This window comes from Miscanthus floridulus, chromosome 5, assembly GCF_019320115.1.
Source record: "Miscanthus floridulus cultivar M001 chromosome 5, ASM1932011v1, whole genome shotgun sequence".
In the NCBI taxonomy this organism is placed as follows: Eukaryota; Viridiplantae; Streptophyta; class Magnoliopsida; order Poales; family Poaceae; genus Miscanthus; species Miscanthus floridulus.
This window is the reverse complement of record NC_089584.1, coordinates 136,426,761-136,450,651: the sequence shown is the minus strand read 5'-3', so window position 1 is coordinate 136,450,651 and position 23,891 is coordinate 136,426,761. Positions and strand designations below refer to the sequence as shown.

Below are 23,891 nucleotides of genomic sequence, written 5' to 3'. Positions count from 1 at the left end.
GGATGAACGGTTTCCACCATAAAGAACCCAACCAGCTGAGCTACGCTCAGTTCGCAAATAGTCTTATTATCTTGTTGCTTGCCTTGTAGGAATTTTTTTTAATTTTAACACTTTTTGAAAACTAATTTTAAATCTAACACGGTCGGTTTTTTTAAAAAAAACTGACACTTTTGGCCGCGCCTATTGCCCTGGCGCGGCACAGGCTAGGCGGCCAAATGCCTGTGGTGCGCCATGCATGGTGACGCGACAGAGGTCTGGCGTGGTGACGACCGGAATCGCGATCGTTGACGTGGCAGGGCTCTGCCGCGCCACGGAGCATGACGCGGCGAGGCCAAATAAATATCGCGAGCGAGCCCCCCCCCCCCCCCGCCCGCAGACACCCCTGCCCGCCCGCCCACCGTTGCGTCCTCCGCCAGCCGCGCAGCGCCCATCGCCAGCGCCCGCCCACGCCGCACCTACCCCGCGCCCGGTCACTCCTGCCGCGCAGCACCCGCGCCGGCCCCACCACGAACGCCGACGCGTCAAGGTCGCCCGCTCTTAAGGTACCTCCCTCTCGATTTCATGTTATTTTGATTATTATTGTTTTAGGATAATTAGTAATATAGGATAGTTAGGGTTTTATGATTGTTATTGATTTATGATAGTTAGTGATTTAGGATAGTTAGGTTAGTGAATTTGTTTGTGATTTACGTAGGTGGTTTTTAGGTTTGAGATTAGGATTTTGGATTTAGGGATTGATTAGGTATTTATTATTTAGTTTATAGTTAGCTATTTAGTTAGGGATTTTGGGTATAGATACTAGTTTACAAATGTCGGTACTTACTAGTGCGTGATACGTTGATTTTGATGATTTCATGAAGTTTCGTCAAATGCTTATATTCCTAGTGAAATTGTTTATGTTAGTAGTGTGTGATATGTCTATTAATTTTACTTTGAATATATACATATGCTTTCATATTGCATAACAAGTAGTTTAAATTTTGTAATGCTACATAATGTTAATTTGAATTTTGCTAATTTGAATACTCTAACGCTTTGTTTATCAATTTGTAACAGGATGACCCCCCACGCAGCACTCGTTGTACTCTATTCTTAAGGTAGAGTACGACGACCAGCACCGAGCACACATCTTGAGTGACAACAACGCAAAGGTGGCCTTGCCTACTTTGAGGCCCTGCACGCACACCAAGGCGTACCAGTGGGACGAGTGTTATGCGTCGTACATACGGCGTGCCGGCTTCCTTAAGCTTGTCCGTGTTGTCAACCACGGTCTTCCGCCTCCTTGACCTATCACTATTTACTGCAGCTATAGATAGGTGTGAGTGTATTCTTTGTACGTAAACTTTTTTGTAATAAATTTGAGGCAACTAACAGTCGTTCTATTCTTATAACAGGTGGAGACCTGAGACCCACACATTCCACCTACCTCGTGGCGAGATGACCTTAACCATGCAGGACGTGAAGGTTATTTTTGGCCTTCGGGGGCTTCCAGTGATAGGGATAGTTGACAACGATCACTAGAAGGAGCTAGTGGCTCAGTTTACTGGCTTTTTTTCACCGGACGATGAGGCTTTCAAGAAAAATAAGTGAGAAATTGAAGCCTATTTAATACTTGCATTGCTTTTCTGCAGCCATCGGGTCTCATGTTCTTTGGTAAATTTTAGAAAAACTTTCGGTGTTCGTCGTCCTAGATCACGGAGCGTTTTGATTACTTGGACCCACAGGCTGAGGAGGCTCAGATCGACAGGCTCGCTCGAGTGTGGCTCTGGCACTTTTCTGGGTGCTTTCCTCTTCCTAGAAGCTTTAGGCAACACCATCAACTGAATCTTCCTTGACATACTACGCTAGCCGTGGGAGAACATAGTGGCGTACACCTGGGGCAGCGCAGTCCTAGCATGAATATATCGACAGCTATGCGTTGCCTACCGTCGTACCTCAGGGTATGCGAACCTTGGAGGTTGCTCGTACCTACTCTAGGTTTGGTGTTGGGAACGATGGCACATTGGAAGGCCACTTAGTACTGGTTTACCGGTAAGTACTTCGGTTCATTATATTCTTTGATATGGTTACATATGATGAGTTTTTTAATTACTAATTTATTATCGTGTTCAATACAGCAATAGAACGGGCAGGATACACTCCCTACAGCTCTGTTTATCTAGACGGAATTAGAGTTAGTTAGAGGGAATGCGAGGCGCAAGTACAGAGAGTATACGGACGGTCTCGCTACCCTGACACACCATCAGGTTATGCTCTCTTTACTATCATATATGTGTCTTGTTCGATGTACATTATATCATAACCTAACTCAATTACGAAATTTCAGGTGCATTGGTGTCCTTGAGATGCTCCAGAGCTCCAGTACTATCTCAGTCCTGTCACTAGGGACGAGTTAGACGAGTATCGCTACGACGTCTCTCTTATTTTCTTCCATGTGGTCGAGATTCACTTGTCCATCAGGGTCTGCAGATAGTTTGAAAGAATGACAGGCTGCCCACCATCGCTTTACTCCACCAACCAAGGATTGTACGGATGTGTTATCGATTAATAACAAAGCTATAATTTAGAGCTGTGTGTGGTACAATTAATATCGTTTTGTTGCAGGTATGACCGTAGGAAGAGGTACAAGACCAAGGATTGGCGTGTGACACACAGCGCGCACATCCATTTGTGGCAGAATAGGGTACGACATCCGGTCTATGCGGGTCCTCCACATGACTAGCACACCTTCGACGAGTACCTGTGGTGGCTTTATAGGTCTACGAGGACACATATCAAGCCCCTATATATTGAGGAGGCGATTGACGAGGACTCGAAGGAAGATGTCATCGAAGATGTGTACGACATTACCACTAGAGAGGACACACAACTACAGAGAGCCCCGCTTCAAAGATACGTGGTAAGATACTTGAATGGTACAATTTGTTATCCTTTTGATATTAAGTATGTGTACTAAAACTGTCTAACCGCGTTTCTATACCCAGACGACACAATTATCAAGGCTGTCCAACGAAGCAGCGTTTCGGCTTCACGAGTCTAGAGGGTAGGGGTAAGGCGTTCTCGCGCCTTTTGTGGAGGTAAACATAAATTTGTTCGTTTCAAAAATATTTCTTTAGTGTATATGTGTTTAGAAAATACACTAACTTTAACGTCTATTTATGCAGAAGGTGAAGAAGAGCTGCAGGAAGCTAGCTCAGAAGCTGAGCTGTACGGACACTCCTTATGAGGAACCACCACTCCTGGTGCGGTCGGGTGATACGTCTTCAGCCTCTTTGAGGACACCAGCCGGCTCTTCTCAGCCGATGACAGGTTCCACTTCCGCGGTTCATACACCACCACATCATAACGCTGGAAAGGACACTGCAACCGAGGACGACGATGACAACGATGACCCCTCGGGCTTCCGCAGACAGCACGACTAGTGGGACGATTAGCCGCAGAACAAGATCGACATGTCTCAGCTAGGTGGTGCTCCGCTTGGTACCCAAAGAGCCTCACAGGTACTAACAAAGATAGTTTCTTTAAATATATATGCTCTATGAACTAACGATCATAAAGAGTTATAAGTAATCGTGCATATCATATACTTGCAAGGTACGAGCCGTACGCACCGTCGATGCGACCATACCGACGTTGGCTACACTCCCAATATGTTGCCAACAAATCCGAAAGAGACAGAGGCGTCTAAGGGATCCTTACACTCCTGGATCTTAGTTTGTTAGGTCAAACGACTATTGGCGTCCAAAACTTGCGGGGTTATTTGGTTATGTTATGCCAAATTTATGTCAAACCAATGAAAATGTTATGTGGCAGTTTGTCAACTTGCGTACGGATTTCATTTATTTGTTTCACATTCGTTTCTATGCGTCGCGGCAGCACTGCTGGCGAGATTAAATAGCAATTAGTTCAGGAACCGGCAGTCCCGCCGTATCTCGACGCCGGTGGCTGGCGTCTTGCGCGAGGGGTCGAGAAAGCCAGGGTCCATGGTCGCGTCGCCGCCGATCCTACAATATAGGGCCAAAAAGCCCAAGAAATAAGTTTCCTTAAAAAAATATTCGTTTCAATCCGATTCAATTTTTCATAATCGAATAGTTAATATGTGGTTAACCATATTATGAAAAACGAAAAAAATCATTGCCTCATCAAATTCTCTATTCGGCCGTAAAACTAATTCAACAAAAGATAGAAACAAATCCACTATTGATTTTACGTCAAGCAATACTTAAAATAACTCTCACTATCGACGCGACGCGTTCCGATTAAACCGTCCAGGTACCGCCGGGCGGGCGGCGGGCGCGGCGGCTAGGCGGGCTTGCTGCTCGGGTAGGCGGGACTGGGCGCGGGGTTTTATTCGGCTCTGCCGCGCCACAGATCAGGGCGCGGCACTACCGCGCCAAGGTCGATGGCGCGGCAGGACCTGCCTCGTCAGCGGTCAGCGATTCCGGTCGTCACCACGTCAGGCCTCTGTCGCGCCACCATGCATGGCGTGGCACAGACATTTGGCCGCGCCGGGACAATAGACGCGGTCAAAAGTGTTAGTTTAAAAAAAAACGACCGTGTTAAATTTAAAATTAGTTTTCAAAACGTGTTAAAATTAAAAAAAAATCCCTTGCAGCGGGAATTATATAAGAGAAAAAGGTGGAAGAGTGAATTTCTATTGTTCATTTATTTATTTGAATAGGGTGTTTAGCAGTGCAAAATTGTACATATATTGAGAACACGCGGACATATGAATATATTCAAATGAGCACATTCAAAATACTAAATTGTTATATTTTGACATTGATAAATTATTTGCTAATAAATTTAGAAAAATACGAACGCCATCGTAAATCAATAACTTAACCCGGTTAGACACTGCCTTTGGAGGTATTATACTGAGGATAAGAGAACATTCCAGGTGCTTTTGCACATGTAGTTGCATCAGTTACATGCACCAAAATGCAACTAATTATATGGTTCGATAGTTCATGTAGTACACTACCATCATGTAAATTTTGGAGTGCAACAAATATTTGTGCAAGAAGATAAAGAACACAAAAACTAACACTTGAATAGTTGTGGATTATTTTATTTTATGTTTTATCTGCAACCCACTATTATGCAATTGCTGATTTCACTTTTTTTACCCTATTGCGCCTGTTTTTTTTTTTTTTTTTTTTTGCATCTCAAATATAACATCAAGAAGACGTGCATGAGAAGTGGCATGGATAATTCTTCGATCCGATCCAAATCTAAATTTTGAGGATGTGAAGAAGAAATTTTAATATCTATATAGATATGAATAAGTGGAGTCTCACTATGTGCGGATGCGTTGTACGATATGGATTATCCATAAATTTTATACGGACTATCCGATATTTAAAATAGGATATTCAATAATTTGTCACCCTAGAATAAAAAACTAGCTGAATTGGGATTTAGAAAAGGCTTGTCAGTTGAGAACTTTTTTATTTTTGTGATGTGTTTGTTTCATATTCTGAACTGATAACTTGCAAGCTATTATTACTCATTGGCTTACAACTTATCATTTGTGAGTGCTTTACCCTGTCAAATGTTTAATTGTGTCGGTGTAATAGCCACAAAATAGAATCCAATGCAAGACTATTGTCTATTGTTTGCTATTGGCTCGTTACTGAATTAACTCTTGACAAATATACAATTATCTATGTATGCATATATTACACAACTATTTTAATTCATCTCCAATCTGATTCCGCTTCATATTCATACCATTTCCGACATCTGAAAAATATGCATCCACATCCGTAACCGTGTATTATTTGCTCCGAACCCCCGCCACTTGCTCCTGCCCGTATGTACATTAAAAAAAACTTATCCCTTCGCTTCCTCCTCCCCATCCTTACCCCTTCCGCGCTCCTCATCCCCTGTCGCAGCGCACCAACGCCTGATGTCCTCCCCCACCCCGGCGTCCTCACCGAGAGCCCCCAATCCCGTAAATCCCGTGGCCGAGACCCCACTCCGGCGAGATCCATGGAGCACGAGCGAGATCCACTCGCCTCCAGCGAGATCCATGGAGGTGGCGTGATGGTGTTGCAGGAGAATGGGTGGCTCTCCCCCACCTCGGCGCGTCACCCTCCCCACCCAGCGGTGCCCCCTCTCACCTCGACGACCGAGCTCCCCCACCCCGACAGCCATGGTGCTCCCCACCCACCACCCACCACCATCGTAGCCGAGCCAAGCCCAGTGCCGGTGGCGCTGGTGGTGGTGGTGCTCGTGCACCTCGTTGGTGCTGGTGTTGGGTGGTGCTCGCGCGCAGCCGCTTGTCGCTGACTCCCACCCCGTCGGTCGGAATCGACGGGCCCAGGCCTCTCTCTCCCTAATATGTTGCAAATGTAAGTTTTAATTGTTTCAGTTGTTTTAGAGGCATGTTGCAATTGTTTTATATGGATGTTGTAAAAGTAGATTGAGGATGTTGCACATGTTTCATATGTTGCAAGTGTTTCAAAGGCATGTTGCAAGCATTTGTTCAAATTATTTTATCTGTTTTCAGAAGTGCGTTGCAAGCATTTTTTGTATGGATGTTGTATATGTTTTCATATATATGTTGCAATGGTATGTTTCAAAATATTTCATCCGTTTTAGTCTTCTGTTGCAGCAAATGTTTTCATGTTAAAGTGTTCTATCTGGATGTTGCATATTTTTCACATATAATTTACAAGTGTATATTCTAGATGTTTTATTTGTTTTAGACATATGTTGCATTCAAGTATTTTAGGTTGCACGTGTTTCCTAGTGTTGTTTGGAGAGTCTGAGCGTTGGGGGATAGTTCACGACGAGCCGGTGGTCAGGGGCACGAAGAGGCGGGACGAAATATGGGGATAGGGACGGGGCTAACGGATGAGGATGGGCAGGGTGCACGGATGGGGGCGGGTTAGGTATCGAGAAGGGCTTGTCGGTATATCCTTCTCCCTCCCCATTTCCCATTCCTACGAACAACAGCGGAAGAGATTTCCATCCCTTCCCATTTCCCATTCCCTCCCTCCATATCCCGCATTCGTCTATGGCGGCTGCACTGGGCGCCGTGGTCCGGCGGCTGCACACGGCGGCGGCGCAGCCCCCGCGCCTGACGAAGTTCGCGCTGCACCCGCCCAAATCCGTGAGTCTCCGCTTCCAAGACGACCAGCGCCTCCTTCTCCTCCTCCGTAGGTCCTGCCTACCTCAGGTCTTACCTGATTCCTGCGGCTCTCTACTGCTCGCGTGGTGGATACTGGATGTTGTTAAGTTTAGTGTGATCTAATCTAGAGTACCGTCCTCGGCTGAAAGGCCAAATTCACAACATCACGCGGGGCCACTGTGTTCTGCGGTCTGACTTCACCTGATTGTTGTTGTCACCTCAAGGAGTAGGTTTGCAGGTACTCAAATATTGCGTGTATTCTTTGTTTATCATGCGTGCAAGCAAAACAAAATGTTCCCTTATTGCTCACCTGTGAGTGCTCGATTGCGAAATATTAGTAAAAATGCTATTTCGGGCATGCATGCCATGTGAACAGAAATCGTCCTTGTGCTGAATTTCGTGTGAGACCATGTGTGATCAGGACATAGCTCCCAGTCAATGTCATGGGAACAGTTCTCCAGCGTCGTTTTTGGAGTTCTGGTCTTATTCAGTTGTCTTACTGTTTCCAAATATGACCTTATCACATCCATATTTTAGGACCATATATGCATCTTATCTTGAAGAAATGGGCCTGTACATCTTAGCTGGTAGCCTGGCACTTAACTACTACTAGCTAACAACTGCTGCCCAGTTGATGGACATAGCATCAACAACGTAGCATTGCATGAGATTATTTGCTGGTGAACGAGATAAGTTGGCATGTGTATCCTGATTGCTGCAACATCACAGGAATGTGTAATTTTCTGAACATGATAACCTTCGAACACCGCTATTGTTGATATGCATATTTGTCTTCAAATTACAAGGGCCTCTTTCCCAATTGGCCACTCTTACAAACGTGCTGTGAAATTTACTCTGGCATTGGTTTGCCTGGTTCATTTGGGGTATGGGCTGTGTATCTGTTTTGAATTTATCTAATTTCTAGTTCATCCCAGGTTGAAATCGAATTCGCTGATGGTAGCTCATTTCATCTGTCAGCAGAATTTCTCAGAGTATACAGCCCGGCAGCTGATAGCAAAATCCGTTCAGTGGGCGGTGAAAAGGTAATTTCTAGTATACTTTACACACTCCATGTCACAGTAGGTTTTCTTGAGTTTTTTTTTATTATCCCAAACAGCAGTTTTCCTGTTTACGAATTACGAATATTTCATTGTCATTGCTGTAAGGGGAAAATTTTGCTCATATAGCCTTTTGAAGGGTAAATTTTCTGTGAATGAATCTGAAAATTTGCAGACATATTACTCTTTAATTTATGACTGCAGATCATTCATATAAAATATTTGTTGACATCTTTGGAGATTAATATCTTGTACTGGGTCTGCGGTTTCCATAAAATTCTGAGTTTTACAGTGGAAATTATGTCTGATCAGGTTATATTTGGGCGACGACATGTTGGGATAATGTCAGCTGAATCAGTAGGAAACTACGGAGTCCGGTGAGGGTTGTCCTGTTTCATAGCATGTTTTTCTCAGTTCTCAGTCATATTGCAGAAGTCAGCTGTGCCATTTCTATCTATCTATCTATCAAATAAAGACAAAAAAAAGTTCTGTTTTTATTTGCATGCCTGGTTCATGACCTGCTGTTGTTTGCGTGTAGGATACTCTTTGATGACTTGCACAAGACAGGGATCTTCACATGGGATTACTTGCACCACCTGGGTTCGAACAAATTCAGTCTGATGAGAAGTTACATCAAAACTTTGAGAAAGCACAGTCTTAATCGCGATCCCCAGAGAAAGAAATGACGGAGGAACAGTCTCTAGACAGCCTCGCATCTTGACGCATGGGTTGCTCCATCAGGCTTGCCTGCCATGTAACAAAGCTGCTCAATTGAGCATTTGAGATGTGAAGACACAACGCAAGGATACCATTAACTAGTGACCAACAATAACCGTGATGCAAAGGAGTGATGAAAGTACAAAAACGTTCATATACTGGAGTTGATTGACTAGTTGGAAATTGGAACTGGACAAGTGGACAGGCGCCTTCAATCCTCATGATGTATGTAGTTTTTCTTTCCTCTTTGTGAAGGAACAATGGGTGCTTACTATGTTTTGGTCAGGTGTACAATAAATTTGCATCGTTTACCTGTTCAGTAGAGGCTTACCATGGTCAGGTGGACAATAAATTTGCATCGTTTACTTGTTTAGTAGAGACTTACCAAGCCTTCATTCAGTCTCAGCCCCTGTGCTCTCCCATTTGATCGTAACATGTTCTGATGCAAATTTGATGAGGGCAACTCAGCAGACTACTATTGTTCATTGCGGAGAGAGAGGAATGATCAGTGGTAAGGATGTGTCAGGAGGGTTCAAGTTTCGCATGCCGGAATTCCTGAAACTTTACTTGACAGGAATGTTGCCACTTGGACAAGGCAAGTATCCTAAATTGAGCAGTTTTAGGACACTGCACATATAGACTGAAAGACCGTTTATATAGACGAAAAGAAGCGATCAAAGTAACAAGAGGCTGATTTGTAGATCATGCCCAGAGCTACCCAACTCGATTGTCTGTGCAGCGAAGAAACTTAGCAAGAGATTGTACCCTCCATAGTGTAATCACATGTTTTACTCATGCGATTTTGATATAAATATATAATAGTGCACTTCCCCTAAATTAAAAAAAAACAGATAATCAAAGAGGAAACACTCGCACTAGGGATGGAAACAGATACAAAAATCCTCGTTTGAGGAATCATTCTATAAAAATGATATCATTTGACTTTTTTTTAGCACTATCAAACTTAATTTATTTCAGCACCATATCTTAGTCGTCACTAAATAGCACGGTTCACCTAAACGATCATATAGCCTATTTGGAGGGTGTTTGGCACGGCTCCTCTTGAGGGGCTCCTCCAAAGCAGCCGGAGACATTTTGGCCTCTAAAACAACTCCGACTCTTCTGGTTTTTACTGAAAACAGCTCATCCAGGAAAATGTTTGGCAAAGCTCCACCACGGGAGCCGGAGCCAGAGTCGAAAAGAAGCCCTGACAAACAAGCCCTTAATCAATGCCTATATGCTACAAAGTGCTACACCATTTCTGTTCAATTGGCCATTTAGCCTGTTAAACCAAATGTTAATAACTAAATGGTAAAATGAATGATTGTTTGGAACATTGCTAAATAGCTAAATTGGAAATATGACAATTTTTTCGTCCAGAGTAATAAAAGGTAAGTCGAAAAAAGGGGGAGGGCGCATAAAAAAATTAGAAATGAGAATAAAAGGTAAGTTAGCAAGTCAAAAGTATCCCTGACCCTGATAATAAATGCTTTGTTACATAATATTACATGGTCGATATTCAACACAAAATAGTTCAACCGCTAATTACACATTTGGGTCAGATGAAAGCGCATAACGTAGAAGGCAGTCAAGGTCATCAAGAACGTCATGGCATGAGGTTACAGTTACCACCTATTTTGATGCCATTGCCTGACAAGCGAGGTGCTTGAGGCATCAAGCGGCCACAGCATCAAGTAATTGTAGGGTTCAGCTTTCATGGAATATAGTTCTCCTGGCAGAATAAACAACAGGAAATGTTTTATTATAGCAGCTTCTTAAATGACAGATTTGGAATTATATGCCTAGTTTTGGTTCAGAACATACCTTCAGAATGTGCACGCTGTGTAAACTGATCATCTCTGTTTCGAAGGCACTGTACGTGTCACAGTGGACACACCATCAACAAATTTTGTTCGGAATATCACATTGGCATTGTTGAACATACCCTCTTTTAAAGAGACAACTATGAACTGCAAAAAATAAACCAATAGTTCAAACTTTCAGAACTTAGTGTTGCAACTGTCTGAACACAAAGACCAGAGCATCTGAATTGATACACAAGGAATTCAACTGTCACAAATCAGTAGTCGTAAGCGACACATTATGTAGATAGTTAACTGCCTTTCAAAACACAGTTTACCTACTACATATTAAAATGCACTACCAAACTAGTAAGCAGGATTATATATTACCTGAGAGTGCGGAAAATGAGCCTTGATCATTCTACCAATGTTTTGGGTGTGGCTCAGATCAAGAGCAGCATCAACCTGCAGTGCATGAACATCAGTCAGTTGAAAATGGTCAATCTCAGACTCTCAGCACCAATCTACAAACTACAAACGTTTGAGGCATCAGACATACAAGACTATAATAAGTGTCATAATAAAATTGCCTTGCCCAATCCCTGACTAGATAGAAGTTTTCTAAACAAATCTATCCATGTGAACAAAAACGCCAAGTACTGCTCAGCATCATTTTCCAGTTCTTTCAAGTCATACCTTCTAGAGCAAATTCAAATTACCCAACAACTGAGACCTAGCATGAGACTAACTTGCAGTGGTACAATAATAAAACATTCCATTCTAATACGTACTCTGAATATATACTCAGTCTTCACCATACTGTTTATAAAATAGAGCAAGGTTAAGATTTGCCTAGATGAGATGAACTTGTGCTCTAAATTGTTGCTCTAGTCAACATTATCACAACCAATGACTAATTTTGTCCAACGTTCAAATATTTTTAGCATCTGATCTAAATCTAAAAAAAAATAAAGTATTGAGCTTCAACATCTCAAAGCTGCCTAAGTTTCAATGAATCTGCTTCTGGAAAACTGCCTAACATATTTACTTACAGCACCATCTCATTCTTCCAAATACAGCAAAGTTATACTAGTTCAAGAACAATATATTGCAGTGGTAAGGAATTTGAATAGTAAATCATATTCAAAGATACCTCATCCAATATGTAAAGTGGTGCAGGTTTAAAAAGAAGCAGAGCCAGGATAAGACTAAGAGCAAGAAGGGACCGTTGCCCTCCACTAAGTTCAGATAGAGACTGCTTCCAAACTGTCCCAAATGCCACACGAACTTCAAGACCATCCAAGAAAGTGCCACCTTCTGGAGGATCAAGTTTTGCCATTGTACCAGGTAAAAGAGTACTGAATATAGATCCGAAATCCCTATAGAAACAGAATGGTAGGAGTTAGACTCCAATTTGCACATTTATGAGTAAGAGACATCTTCAACAACATTTAAAGGGACAGTGCATCTGCTGGGATATATAATAAGTCACTAAAGGATTCATATACTGACTTGTTTACTTTGAGCCACGTGACTTTCAAGGTTTCCTTCTTCTTCTCATCCAACTCCTCTATCACTTTCTTGATTTTTGCCTTGTCATTCTACAAATGAGAAAAAAATTTTATGTACGAGTATCAAAACTATTTTCAGGCTATCAAGAAAACTGTACATAATAGGGCATACCTCGATGATGTTTTTCTTTGACATCAAATCATTGTACTCATCCTCTGCCTTCTCAAACATTGCCATAACTTTCTTATTGACCCTCTTCTCAAGACTGCAGGCAGGTAACAACGATTGGTGAATACATTGCAAATTACAGAACTGAGGAGATTATATGGGTACAGCTATTCAGTAGCACTAGCAACTTGCCCTAAATGTCATTTTTTTTAAATGTTGGGAGTAATATGATGGTTTGTAGTGAATTATGGAGCCAATACAAATATCAGATATACCTGGATTGTTGAGCTTGAAGATTTTCAAGTTCCTCGCGGGCTTTATGTGGTTCACAAGATTGAAAATCATAATCTGTACCGCTTTTCCCAAACAACTGTTTCTCAGTTGCAATCCAGCTATACTTCTCCACTAGCTTATCAACTATTGAAGAGCAATCCTTCTGCTCTATCTCCATCCTCTTAACCTAATATGTTATTATCAGGTATTAAAGCATGTTCAAGCAATAAATTATAAAGTAGAAAATGCAGCAGAGATTAGAACCAGGAACTACCTCATTTTCCATTTTCGTCCTTCCAACATTTGAATCACTTAACTTCTGCTGAAGTTTCTGTTGTTCCTTGGCCATATGGTTTATCTGTGAGTCACATTCCTTCAGTTTAGAACGCCCAACATTGAGCTCACTTTCAGCATGATCATAATCTTGCTTTATGGAAGTAACCTGTGTTTCATGAACACAAAGCATATTTATTTAACTAATTAAATGCAAAGCTCAGTAACAACACCAAGTACAAAGTAACTATAAAAAAGCATCTTGCACAACCTTGTCCTTTTGTTTTTCCAAGGTTTCAGACAGAGAAGTAATTTGAGCTTTTGAAGTTGTTAACTGCTCTTCCAGTGTAGCAAGCTCATTAGCAACTGCATCTTTCTCCATGATCAGCCTCTCCCTGTCACTTTCATAAGCCTAAATATGGGATATATTAAAGATTGAATTGTCAGAATGACTGTTGAAGTAAACATAAAAGAATCAAGTCATGGCCACTATCAGAGTAGAAATTCAACAGAACTGATCTTAATATGTTGCTTATGAAAGATGTCCAGCCTCTTCATCAAAGCTGACCGCATAGTTAACTTGTAAAGTTAAACGTATCTTACTAAAGAGTTTGCAACTAACTCATGGTAATGGATGAAATTCATAATTTTCAACTCTATGCAGCTTTGAGAAAATATCCTACCTATCTTCACCTAACCAAAAATACTCCTGCTCCAAATTATATGTCAATTTAGTTTTGTCCTAAGTCAAACATCTCTAACTTTGACCAAGTTTACAGAAAAACGTATTAACATCTAAATTTCAAAATAATTGCGCTATCAAGACATATTTTATAGGTTAATGAAACTAATTTGATGTTGTAGATGTTAAGTGTATTTTTTCCCTATAATCTTGGGTCAAATTTAAAGAAGTTTGACTTAGGACAAAGCTACAGTGGCCTATAATGTGGAACAGAGGGAGTACGTATCAAGAAATAATACTCCTGTTCAGTTAGTTAATCTTTTTTGCTATTGTAAAATTACCCCACGTGCAAGGGGGGTTCCATGGTTGTAGAAGCAGCAGTGGGGCTTGAGCCGCACCCGATGGATCTACCCCCTGCTCTTCAGTTAGTTAATCTTTTTTTGCTTTGAATTAGCAAGTTCTTACAGAAAAGATAGAGACCAATTAGATGAAGTTATTTACTGCCAGACTAGCTCTACGTAGGGGAAAATTGGCAGTATGTTGCAATTAAGCAATCAGATTGACCATCGCCCCCAGTTTCTTTTATGCCTGCATAGCCAATGCAGTAGCCAATCATGACTCCTAAGTCACACCAACAAGGTCCAGGGTCAACATCCAGAATTCTCCGACAACTATCCCATAGATCGAGTCCTTGAATGGTGGCAAGAAAAGGAAAGTAAACAACCTTAAGTTGCTTTGACATGGACTGCATCTCTGATTTAATTGATTTGATCCTTTTCTCCAGCGCTTTGAGTCTGCCCTCTCGTTCAGTGCCATAAGTCTTGATAGTTTTTTCTAACTCAGAAACTGTAGACACACATTTTTCATGATGCACTTCCTTTTCTGTCAACTCTTGTTTTGATTCTTGAAGCTCTTGTTCAATTTTCTTTACAAGTTCACCTAACTGAAGCCCAAATACAAAAACTGTTATTTTAGGTTGAAGCTTTTACTAAGGTAAGGCAAGCATATCGATTGTGTAAGCAAAAACCTTGTGATGTTCATTTTGCTCAACTCTGCTCTGAAATAGCGAGAGATCATATGACTTGAGTTCAAACTGAGATTTCAACTCAGTGTACCTTTTCTGCAATGGCAAAAGGGCTCCAATCTGGGAGAGGAGGGGGTAATAAATTAGAAAAATCTAGAAAATGAAATTTAGCATAATTTAAATAACCAACATACAACATGTTGCAGTTGCAATGAAGAGAGATAACTGATAGTGACCAGCACAATAGATCACTCAATTGACAAGAGATGAAATTTCTATTTCTATCATAGTGCCATTGTTTTTGAGGCGCTGCGGCGACGCGCGGCGCCGTACCCCCTTCACAACGCCTAGGCGTTTATGGCGGACGCCTAGGCGACGCCATACGATCATCTTAATATATAATGATACTAAAATTCAGAAGCAAATCATACCTTAATATTGCCAAGTCTTAGCATGTAATACCATAATAAATAATGCTACTAGAGTGCTAGTGCACAGCGTAAAGTAGCAAAATAGCAAATCTGAAATCTCTCATCACTCAATAGCCACAAATTAGTCTCTAATAACATAATATAACTTAATGACTAGTGCTGCAGGCAAAGAAACAGAGGAAGAGGGAAAGAAACAGAGGAAGAGAAAGAAACAGAGGAAGAGGAGGGAAGCAGGGCTGCAGAGAAGACCAGAGAGGAGGCAGGGAGCATATGAGGCGGACGGGTAGACGGTCGACGGAGGCAGCCGAGCAGGTGCGGACGGGCAGGAGCTGCAGGTGCGGTGCGGACGGACCCCTGGTGGACTCGAGCAGCCGGGAGGAGATGCAGGGGCGGACTCACGGGAGGTGCGCGCGGCCGGTGGACTCGAGCAAGGAGCGGCAAGCCTCTGCCTCCGCCTCTGCCGCCAAGAAGCAGGGCCGCCGCCGCCTCTTTTCCTCTCCTCTCTCCGTGAAGCTGCAGCGGCCCGCACCTGTGGTAAAAGCCCTCGAGTGGGAGGTTTGCCGCGCAACAATATATATGCGGTCGATTCCCGCCTTTTTCCTTCTAGCACGGACGCGACGCGGTCAATTCCCGCCAGTTTTCATTGCGTCCGCTCGATTCCCCGCCCGATTCCGTCTTCCTCTCGACTTGCTGCTCCGGCGTCCGCCACAGGCCTCTAGGGGCTCGCCCGACGCCTTTCCACACCTAATCTCATATGGCGAACGCCATAGGCATGGATGCCGTGGCGACCCCGACGCCCAGCACCCTGGGCACGCCTTGTCACCTAGGCGACGCCTCAAAAACGATGCATAGTGCATACCACTACCTCTGTCCAAAAAAGAATGACCTTACAAGTTTATCCAAAGTCAAACTATCATAAGTTTGACTAAGTTTATATTAAAAAGTATCAATATTTATGACACCAAATAGTTAGTACAGAGTAAATGCCAACGGCATCAAAGAATGTGTCCCATTACAAGAATTACTTTGCAAGCAAAAGGTCTTTCCATTCGATACTTCAAATGTGCATTCATGTCTCACGGTATACTTTCTTAACTCATATGAGGAAACATAAATATTGATGAATTTACAAGCTCCCATAACAGATCAAAATAGCAGTTTAAAGGCAAAACCGCAAAAGGTGGTTAGTAGGACATGTATATTTTTTATCCAGCAAATAAATTCATTCGAATTCAAACAGTAATAAGAATAATAAAATTCATGTGTGGACACTGTGCATTTGCAGAATACCTGCTGTTCAATGACAGAGAGCCTTTTCTCATGATCGGATAGATCAGCCTCAGCTTTAGCTAGTTCATCGAGTTTCCTTAGCAAGTTCCCTCTACCCCTGCATCATTATGGTATACGTTACCAAGGAAAATGATGAATGCCTTTATCTGACCACAGGACAGACATTTTGACTGTCTGGCAAACCATTTAATTAGACGCAGTAAGAAAAATGACAAGCCAAAAACAGGCATCTATGGTGCAAATTACATCTATCACCCAGCAAACCAAGAGGATCAGAGAATCTAATGTGTATTTCCCTCCTAAGGATACTTAGAAGAAGCTTGAAAAATACTGTTCTTCATAGAAAAGCATTTGTATTATTCAAACAACAAGAATGCAAAAGGAAAATTGAATACTAATTTAACAAAAAAGCTGATCAAGTCAAAACACTAGCATTAAGTAAAATATTATATTGGTAACTTACCCTTTACTACCTCCAGTCAAAAGACCACTAGGCTGATAAGTGTCACCCTCAAGAGTCACACTAGTACTGCTAACTTCCCTATTAAACGCAACCTATATCAAAAGAACAATTAACAATAACACTATCAACCACATATTTTGAATTACACTTTGTATACAGATTGAACTAAATTATACTATATTAACCAAATTCCTGAAGACGCAACACTACCTCTTTTGCCGCATCTGTATTACGACACACAAATGTTGAGCCAAAGACATAAGCCACGGCATTCTGCAATAAGATATGAAGATATCTATGAAACAGATAGCCAGTAGCATGTAATCTTAAGATTTGGGTTACAACAAAATTTTGAACGACACATGTGATGCAGAATGATTGTCAATCTTAAGTTTGAACCTTTGAGGAAAACAACAAAACACTACTAGACATGATGTACATAAATGTGCAAGAGCAAATCATTAGTATTTCTCAAAAATTAACAGAATAGTTGGAGATACCGACCTTTACTTCCTCACCATATCCAACCAATTCTAGAGCTAACGTTACATTGTCAAGACCAACCTACAAAGCAATCAGTATATACTTCTCATTTAGACAAGTCATCAATAACCAAAAGGCTACATCCACCAGTATAACAAAAGAGTTGGGGGGGGGGGGGGGGGGGGGGGGGGGGGGGGGGGGGGGGAGGAGATGTTAACCAGTTTACGAGCTGCCTGCTGAACTCTGTTAGGTATCATGTATGTTTGGATTTTGTTCAAAGGTATGATGGTTACTCTACTTCGTAGATCCCCATTCTTTAATAGTTGCTTTCCAGTTTCTTCCGTGTCAACCACCACATTAAATAACCTCCCACCTGCGGCAACCTGCAATATTTAACTAATAATTGAACCAGGATGACTAGACCAACTCCATCAGTCAAAATGAGAATTAACTTCAAGCAAGCAGAGAGGAGTTTGCTGATACGAACCTCCAGTGCTGTAGCTGTTGAGCTATCCTTAATCCTAATAAGACGTGCAACGACCCCTTTGACTTTTGATCTATCAAAATTCCTTTCAGGGTCTCGATAACTGAAGTGAACATTAGCAAGCTCACCAGAAAGCTTACGAACACAGTCCTTTAATTTCTGAACAATTTCTAACTCTGTAGAACGGTCCTGTGGATGGTCAGGACAAAAAAATAAAAATAGTCAACAATCAGAAGTATAGCTTCCACATCAACACTTTTTAGCTTCACCAGTGTATACCTTTTGCAAAGCTTCCATTTGGCCCTCATCATAGTTAATAGATCCCATGGATGCCTTGATACCATCCAAGTCCTTTGTCCTTGTTTTCAGCTCATTCTCAGCTGCAATAGCCTCATCACGCTTGGACACTAAAAGAGCTTTCTTCTCCTTCAACTCCTTTTCAGAATGTTTTATTTTTGTGGCTAGCTGCTTTAGTCCAGATTCTGCATCTCCAACTGCAGCTTTTGCATCTCTAAGCTGATCTTCAAGGCATTTCTTCTCGCTTGCACTGCTTTTTCCTGCTAGCACACCCTGGGCAAAAACAAATTTAATATCCCAGAGTACACAGAACCAAGATGCTATATGTTAAATTGTTAATATTTAGTACATTACATTTAAAGATGTCACCCTTTACATACCTGGTATTCTTTCTCCTTCTCATCCAACTCCTTTGTGAGCTCCTCTGCTCTTTTTTTCATATCAGACGCCTCATTTTCAACATTTTTTACAGCAGCATCTCTCTCGAGTATAGACCTTTTTATGTCCTCAATGTTTGTGAGAATCTACAAGTGAAATGTATAATGCAAACCTTGTAAGCTATTCAAAAAAAAAAAAAGTTAGCATGTCTAGTAACTGACATCAGTGCAGTGTTACCTTCTCAGCACCCTTTTCCTCAGACTTCAGGGTTTCCTCTTGATTATTCATCACAGAAGTTTCCTTGATAAGTACATGTGATAATTTATCCACTTTATCGGACAGAAGCTTCATCTCACCACCTAGTTTAGCTTCTTTTTCAGCAGCCAGGGTAGAAATGTTATTGTCCATTTCTTGTATATCTGCTTTTATCTTTTCTGTATTTTCATCCAGCTCATCAATCTTTGCCCTGATTTGTTTGACATCATTGAGTGCACCATCTCGCACTCTCTCGGTCTGAACAAACTCATAGGCAATACAAAATCTTTTGAGCCTATCCAGTTCAGCATTGCCATTGGCCCATTTCATGTATTGGCACCGCTCCTTTCTAAGCTTCTCTAGTGCAGGGAGGATTTCAACATCAAGGAGTTTATTAATCTCATCAACTTTATTCTGCTTCTTCTCAAGTGTCTTAAGAGCAGATTCTTTCTTCATTTCATACATTCTTGTGCCTGCTGCCTCTTCTAACATGGACAAAATTTCTGGAGGCTTCATGTTCAGCACTTTTGTTATGCGCCCTTGCATAATTAGAAAATGAGGATTGTTTACATTAAGCTGCACTGAGTGGAAAAGGGTCTGGACCCGGGATGGTTGTGCAAGATGGCCATTGATAAGGTATTTGTTCCTTCCACCAACAACAATCTACAAATATAGGACAACAATTAACTGATGCCCAGTAAAATTGGGACAAATTTGGTCCACCAGAAACAACACAAAACTTTTTGAAAAAAAAATGGTGGAATCAAAGTGCAAAAGAACATACGACTGAAGCCGATCTATTAGCCATTTTACGAATTAATCAAGCAAATGAGATGAACAGCCAACATATGTACTTCAGTTGTGCTAGATACATATCTAACATATTAACAAAAATGCAAGCATACTGTCCATACACCACCAATAGACAAGTGTTCGACTCAACAAATGGATCATCTAGAACAACCTTGAAATAAAATAGAAAATATAGCTTCATGTATTGCAATCTAAAACTAACCAGATCAACCAACAAAAACATCACTCCACATCAACCTAAATAGCACCATTTCAGTCAAATTAAACTCCTGGACCTAAAATAATTTCAAAATTTTAGCTGCAAATAATGTCATGAATCACTGGGCACAAAACATCCACACACAACATTGAGAAACGAAGTATTTGACTAAAAAATGTGTTGGCTAGATTGAGGTATTGAGCATCAACAAAATCTGAACAAATCCAGTTCTATTATAAGCAACTTCGCAGTCCCTGATTATACTCTTAAGAAAAATTAATCAGTGCTTAGAACACCCATTAACAGAACTCCAGATCCATATACATCAACTAAGTGTTTGACTTAAAATGAATCAGGTGGCCACATTACACATCAACATTCATAGCAAATTTGCAAGAGTCTGTCTACTGCACAACCATGTGTTTTATGCAATTCCAACACATGAATTTTTTTGCACCATAAGATTAAGATCCAACAGCCTCCATCATTCTTCTACCTCTAGCCTTCTTCTACCTTTAGACAATCACAAGATCACAGATCACATATCACATAAAACAATTTTTTTCTATGGAAGGACAAATCACAGAGCGGTTGGTTCCATTGCTTGCCCGTTCGTCATGGGTCGTCGCGTCGTGGGGCCCCTGGCCAGGCGCAATTCTCCATGCGCGAAGGAGGCAGTCAAGGCACAGAAGTCGCTCAGGACAGTCGAGGCGCAGAAAGCGCACTGCTGGTGCTGCGCTGCTGCGTGCGCTCGCCGTGTGTTTTTTTGTGCTAAAAAATCCATGTGTTTTTTTTTTTTTTACTAAAACACATGTGTGTTGCATTTCTGAATTTGCAATCTCTGATTAAAAGTAGGTCGGCTAGTACAGACATTAACAAAACTCCAGATTCATACACATCAATTATGTGTTTGACTGGAAAAATAGAAAGCTAGACATATTTGACTGAAAAAACAGCAAGCCAGACACAGATTTAAAAATTCAGCACGCATAGCAGATTAGCAATTCCAAACTCCCATGAACAGAACTAACTTGATCAACTCTGAATACACAAAACCTAAGAAACACATCCAGTTGAGCACTTGGATGAACATATTGAACAGCCACTAAACCTCAATTAGCTACCGTTTTTAGCAAAGAAACAAAAAGTACTTCAAATCGAAATTCAAACTCCAGAATCGCCATCTCCAACCCTTCAGTGTACAAAAAATAAAAATGACTCCAGTTCACAGAAACTAAAACAGCACACAAATAATTGAACCCTGGTATGAAGAAATTCAACAACTTAGAGACGTGAAGGATTAAAGCACACAATCTCCTCAAAATTCCAGCTCCAGATACTGCAAATCACCATTTCCTTTTACCCGAAACCACCTCATTCAGCCGCTCCTCTTCAGAGGGCAGCATCTTAATCCAGTATGACACATCAGTGCCGAATTCGAGAATATGCAAACCAAAATTGTGCGGCAAGCCCCAAAATCACCTAAAAATCCCAAGGAACTCAAACGCGCACTAGCAAAGATACGCCTCAGAAGGCCGCATGGGATAACGAAGATGGCGAAGGGATGTGTAACCTGGCGCGTGACAGTGATCTCGGTCGAGTCCTCATAGCCGAGCGGGGACCGGGAGCGGTCGGAGTTGTCGAAGACGATAGAGACGGTAGCCTTGGTGACCCCGGCCTGGCCCTGCTTGTAGACGAGCTCCTGGAGCGAGGTGGCGCGCACCTGGCGGAGATCTGTGATGCCGAGCACGAAGCAGATGGAATCGAGGATGTTGGACTTGCCGGAGCCGTTGAGCCCGGTGATGGCGTTGAACAGCGGGTCGAACCCCGACACCACCGTCCGCCCCGCGTACGACTTGAATCCCTCGAGGGTTACCTCCTTGATGTGCATCTCGCCGGCCGCCGGCGAGGCGTCGCCAGCCGGTGATGAGGCTAGGGTTCGAGGGGTTGGGGCGGGAAAATTTTTGGAGGCGTTCGGGTTTTCGCCCTTTCGGGGGTTGAGGAATTCGAAATGTTTCGGAAGTGGAAGGGACGGAGGGGAGCGTCACTCGTCACCCCGTGTGGAGAGCAGCCGAGCGGGAGATCGAGTAATGACGATTGACGAGTGACGAAGCGGCGGGTATATTGTATACCGATGGGCTCACATAACGAGTTGGGCTTTCAATGGGCTTGGATGACACTACTTGCTCCAACCATTTTCGTTAAAAAAGGCGTGTACTAGTATTAATTTTCCTTGTTTGTCTCACTTTCAAAAAAGGATGTTAATCGGTTTCAGAGATGCAGCCAAACCAGTTTTATGAGATGTGCACTGATTGTACTTGTCGGTGTCTCGACTTACCACCGACGAGTAAATTTATATTATTGCGCGTCGGACTCGGATGGTGTGGTTAGAGGACACGAGGTTTATACTGGTTCGTGCAGAAAGTCCCTACGTCCAGTTCGTCGTTGCTGCTCGTGTTATTAGCACTGAAAGTTTTTAGTAGGGGTACAAACGGACGAGAGAGGGAAAGGATGCCAAGTCTCTGGTGAAAGGAGTGAACGGGTGCTGAGAGCTCGATTGCCGCTCAGCCGAGTGCTCGTGTCGTGCTTCTTGTGTCGATCTCGATTGATCGGTTTTAATCGGATCGGCCACGAGTGAGGACGTCCTGCTTTTCCTTTTATAGGCCAAGGGAAAGCATGGATTACAGCGGAGGAAAAGAGAAAAATGAGAGAGAAGTCCTTCAGGATCGCTGGGTCCTTCTTATCCTTAATGCGGGTCCCACCGACCCTGTAGATGTCAACAGGGACAGCTCTGTGTCGTGGCCCTATCCATTACTAGCGCCATGCGCAGGCGTCGTCTGCCGGTCATGGCGTTCCATTCTGTCGCAGCGGACGTCGTGGTGAGCTGACGCGCCTACCAGCATTCGTATGAGGGTTAGACAGAACAGCACCGGTACGCCCGACGCTGTTCTTGATATGAATCCTCGGGTATGGCCCGTCATGGCCACGAGTTATATCGAGGCGTGCCGATTTTTTCTTTGGTGTCAGAGTTTTGACCTAGGCCCATATGTTTGAACCTAGAGTGGTTGGCGGTGGTATGGATCCCCGTCGAGCGAGGCAGAGCCCACGGCCTCGGGGTCGGGCGAGGTGGAGTCCGTGGCCTTAGAGGTCGGGCGAGGCGGAGCCCGTGGCCTTGGGTCAGACGAGGCGAAGCCCGCCCCCAAAGGTCGGACGAGGCAGAACACAAACGCAAGGTCTGGCGAGGCGGAGCCTACGGCCTTGGGGTCGGGTGGAGCTGTAGTCGCGCTCTTGACTACTCAGATGAATCAATGTTGATGGTCATTAGCTCCTCCTCTTTGGGTACCCTAGTATTAGTTCTCGACAGTAGCCCCGAGCCTGTGGAGGAGTAGAATACTCCTTCGGAGGCTTTTTTGAATGGGAGGACTCTGAGGGCCTTGGCCTTTTCTTGTTGCCCACGGCATGTCCTGGGGATGGTGATTCCCTTTCATCGTGATCGAGCCTCTCGAGGGTATAGCCGTGAGATTTGGTGGATCGGAAAAGGTCTTTCCTAATTTTGACCCCTATGGGGGTCTGTCGTTCTATGATCGTGCGTTCGGTCTCCTTACGAGTCCAACTTTCCTTGAGCCCCCGCGCGTAGAAGGGGTCTGGTCGAGGGTCGGCTCATCTTCGCGGTCGTCTTTTCTCAAGCGTTTTTCTGATAAAAACGGAGAGGTTGAGCAGTGCCATGATTTTTCTCTATGGACAAGCCATGGTGCTCGGTGTGTTGTTACGGGCTAGTCTGAGTGGGGCCCTGGCATCCCGTCCGCGGGGTCCGGCTTGGGTTAGCTGGTGACCAATTCTAGATTCTCAGTGGTCAATCCAAATAGTTCTCAGGTTCATTTGATCGGTTTCGAGGGCTCTCTGCCTTTCTTCGAGGAAAAACCATGAAACGTATCCATCCGAGGCTCGAACATGTGTCGAGATGCCTACGGCGCTCGTGCGCCCATGTATTGGCCGCTAGCGGGCCCATCCCTTTCCATCCCTCACTCTAAAAGTACCCAGAGTGATTATTGAACCCATCGGTGGGCCAACCTTCGAACTCCTAGGCTAGGCCTAGATGGGGTCATAGGAGCCTTTTTAGCTCCCTATCCCTTTTACCTGTGATGGGTCAT

General features: G+C 43.0%; 2 protein-coding genes across 2 annotated transcripts; one reads left to right on the top strand and one right to left on the bottom strand.

The window, feature by feature from the left end:
* Positions 1-6,879: 6,879 nt before the first annotated feature.
* LOC136453762 (uncharacterized) lies at positions 6,880-9,224 on the top strand. Its single transcript, XM_066454315.1, has 4 exons — positions 6,880-7,120; positions 8,074-8,181; positions 8,509-8,573; positions 8,735-9,224. The coding sequence occupies exons 1-4, from the start codon at positions 7,025-7,027 to the stop codon at positions 8,880-8,882; spliced, it is 417 nt and encodes a 138-aa protein (XP_066310412.1). The 5' UTR covers positions 6,880-7,024; the 3' UTR covers positions 8,883-9,224.
* A 1,068-nt stretch (positions 9,225-10,292) lies between these two features.
* On the bottom strand, positions 10,293-21,809 carry LOC136453761 (structural maintenance of chromosomes protein 2-1-like). The gene is made up of 21 exons (XM_066454314.1): positions 21,314-21,809; positions 18,711-19,391; positions 18,476-18,619; positions 18,078-18,368; positions 17,802-17,987; positions 17,533-17,697; positions 17,336-17,395; positions 17,042-17,104; positions 16,832-16,923; positions 16,369-16,465; positions 14,651-14,767; positions 14,348-14,566; positions 13,213-13,353; positions 12,943-13,110; positions 12,671-12,855; positions 12,399-12,492; positions 12,228-12,316; positions 11,869-12,094; positions 11,106-11,180; positions 10,738-10,883; positions 10,293-10,645 (listed from the first exon to the last, which is right to left on the bottom strand). The coding sequence occupies exons 1-20, from the start codon at positions 21,629-21,631 to the stop codon at positions 10,767-10,769; spliced, it is 3,528 nt and encodes a 1,175-aa protein (XP_066310411.1). The 5' UTR covers positions 21,632-21,809; the 3' UTR covers positions 10,293-10,645; positions 10,738-10,766.
* Between the last annotated feature and the right edge of the window lie 2,082 nt (positions 21,810-23,891).

What these genes read in the sequence shown, in the direction of transcription:
- LOC136453762 (XM_066454315.1), top strand. Translation starts at nt 7,025, where the DNA reads ATGGCGGCTGCACTGGGCGCCGTGGTCCGGCGGCTGCACACGGCGGCG. An exon ending in CGCTGCACCCGCCCAAATCC is followed by an intron (nt 7,121 to 8,073) that starts GTGAGTCTCCGC and finishes AGTTCATCCCAG; the next exon opens with GTTGAAATCGAATTCGCTGA. An exon ending in GTAGGAAACTACGGAGTCCG is followed by an intron (nt 8,574 to 8,734) that starts GTGAGGGTTGTC and finishes GTTTGCGTGTAG; the next exon opens with GATACTCTTTGATGACTTGC.
- LOC136453761 (XM_066454314.1), bottom strand. Translation starts at nt 21,631, where the DNA reads ATGCACATCAAGGAGGTAACCCTCGAGGGATTCAAGTCGTACGCGGGG. An exon ending in ATACAGATGCGGCAAAAGAG is followed by an intron (nt 16,924 to 17,041) that starts GTAGTGTTGCGT and finishes CTTTTGATATAG; the next exon opens with GTTGCGTTTAATAGGGAAGT. An exon ending in TGGAAAAACAAAAGGACAAG is followed by an intron (nt 13,111 to 13,212) that starts GTTGTGCAAGAT and finishes CATGAAACACAG; the next exon opens with GTTACTTCCATAAAGCAAGA.